The sequence below is a fragment of the Lycium barbarum genome, chromosome 1 (assembly GCF_019175385.1).
Source record: "Lycium barbarum isolate Lr01 chromosome 1, ASM1917538v2, whole genome shotgun sequence".
Lineage (NCBI taxonomy): Eukaryota > Viridiplantae > Streptophyta > Magnoliopsida > Solanales > Solanaceae > Lycium > Lycium barbarum.
This window is the reverse complement of record NC_083337.1, coordinates 136,158,099-136,160,425: the sequence shown is the minus strand read 5'-3', so window position 1 is coordinate 136,160,425 and position 2,327 is coordinate 136,158,099. Positions and strand designations below refer to the sequence as shown.

At 35.9% G+C, this 2,327-nt stretch overlaps 1 protein-coding gene across 1 annotated transcript; it reads left to right on the top strand.

Moving 5' to 3' along the window:
- Window positions 1–947: 947 nt before the first annotated feature.
- LOC132614662 (uncharacterized mitochondrial protein AtMg00810-like) lies at window positions 948–1,439 on the top strand. Its single transcript, XM_060329174.1, has one exon. It carries the CDS (start codon window positions 948–950, stop codon window positions 1,437–1,439), a length of 492 nt encoding a protein of 163 aa, XP_060185157.1.
- Window positions 1,440–2,327: the final 888 nt, after the last annotated feature.

Sequence of the window (2,327 nt, the reverse complement as noted above, 5' to 3'; positions counted from 1 at the left end):
TCGGTGAGGAACGAGCAATATCAGATCATCACCAACAAGATCCAGCGATGATACCTCATAATGAGCATCACACTGAATTACAACCAGTGCAAACAAGACAGTCTTCAAGAGCCAAACAACCTCCTATCTAGATGAGACACTTTGTGTCACTCAACATTAACAAAGATGTTCCTTATAGTATGAACAACAACATCACTTATGATCATCTTTCTACTAAGGAACCTACAAGTTAAGCTGAGGCTACACAAGATCCAAGGTGGATTCAAGCAATCCAGGAAGAAATTACAGCATAGAAATATAACAACACTTGGAAAATTGTGTCACTACCACTAGTGAAGACTCCTATAGGCTGTAAATAGGTTTATAAGATCAACTACAAAGCAAATGGGGAGATTAAGAGATACAAGGCAAGACTTTTTGCAACAGGCTATAGCCAAAAAGAAGGAATTGATTTTCAGGAAACCTTTTCACCTGTAGTGAAAATGGTTACTGTAAGGACTGTGCATTCACTAGCTGCAGCCAAGAATTGGCACATCCATTAAATGGATGTGTACAATGCATTTCTTGAAGGAGATTTACTTGATGAAATTTATATGGATATGCCACAAGGTTTTCACGGTCAGGGGGAGAAATTAGTATGCAGACTGGTGAAAGCCTTATATGGATTGAAACAAGCACCTAGACAATGGAATAACAAGTTGTGTGAAGCTCTTATTAAGTTTCAATTTAAACAAAGTCAGCATGATCATTCACTTTTCATTAGAAATTCAGAACAAGGCACTACTCTTATACTAGTATATACAGATGATATGATAATCACGGAAGGCAGTTAGGAACTGATTTTGGAAACTAAAGCTGCTCTACAACAGGCTTTCAAAATGAAATACTTGGGTGAATTAAAATACTTTCTTGGTATTGAGGTTGCAAGGTCAAGTTAATGAATTACTATGCATCAGAGAAAATATGCCTTAGAACTGATTTCTGAAGTAGGATTAGCAGGTGCAAAACCTGGAACTACACCAATTGACATCAATGTTAAGATGACCTCTAAGAAGTATGATGAAACTGTCAAAAACCAACAATGCATTGAAGATGATCCTCCTACTGATCAAGCTGGTTATCAAAGACTTATAGGAAAACTGTTGTACTTAACAATAACAAGACCAGATATTTCTTTTGGGGCTCAAACCTTAAGTCAGTTTCCGCAAGCACCAAAGAAATCCCACATGGATGCAACATTAAGGATAGTAAGATATATCAAGAATCAAACTGGACAAGGGTTGTTACTATCTAACAAGTTCAAGAGTGATGTTACAACATTCTATGATGCAGATTGGGCAGCATGTCCCATTACTAAAAGATCAGTTACAAGTTTTATAATCAAACTTGGAAACTCTCCTGTTTCATGGAAATCTAAGACGCAAAACTGTGGTGTCTAGAAGCTCTGCAGAATCTGAATATAGAAGTATGGCAACTACTATGGTTGAACTAACTAGGTTATTAGGATTACTAAACGAACTAGGTGAAAAAATTACTCAGCCTGTGCTTACTTACAATGACAATGTCACACCCCTAAACCTACCCTGGACGTAACAGGCATCTGATGATATGAACAACACCGGAAGCACCTTATAAATTAATAACAACAAGTCCCTTTTTAGTAATCACCCATTACTTAATTAAGCAAGTTATAAATATCTAAATAAAATCAATATCGCACTTATGAAATAACACAGGGGAAGTCTAATAGAATACTTAGTCGTAAAATGTGGCCAAATGCCTCTACGAGTCATATAAGACTTTCAACATCTATCCACAATTTGACAACTAGCTACGGAGCTTCTAAGATAATGAATAAATGTCTAACTCATCGGGACGCAGCCCAGAAACTTCTAAGAATTAATAAATGACTCAATGAAAACCCACGAATAAATGTGAGGGCTCACCAACAATCTGAAAAGCAGCAAGTACTCTTAATTCGCGAGGTCTGTCTGTACCAGTTCTTCTTCGTTACGAAACATACCATAAAAAAATGGTATGCTTAAGTACTGTTTACTCAGTGAGTGTCTCTAGGACAAGAGTTAATAGCAAAATATATAAGTAATAAGTATACTTAAAGAGTATTGAGAAACAGTTCAAAACGAATGATAACATCTCATGAATATCCAATATAAGACAATGATGAAGAATTAAATTACTTGGGTCCTTAAGTCATTCCGTTACCTTATGTTCTTTAAAACAGTTCGAAATCCAAAGATAGAGTAAACCAATAACCTTAGTAAAATCACCAGTAAAATCTAACAACACAAGGATATATCAATCTCAAC

What these genes read in the sequence shown, in the direction of transcription:
- LOC132614662 (XM_060329174.1), top strand. Translation starts at nt 948, where the DNA reads ATGCATCAGAGAAAATATGCCTTAGAACTGATTTCTGAAGTAGGATTA.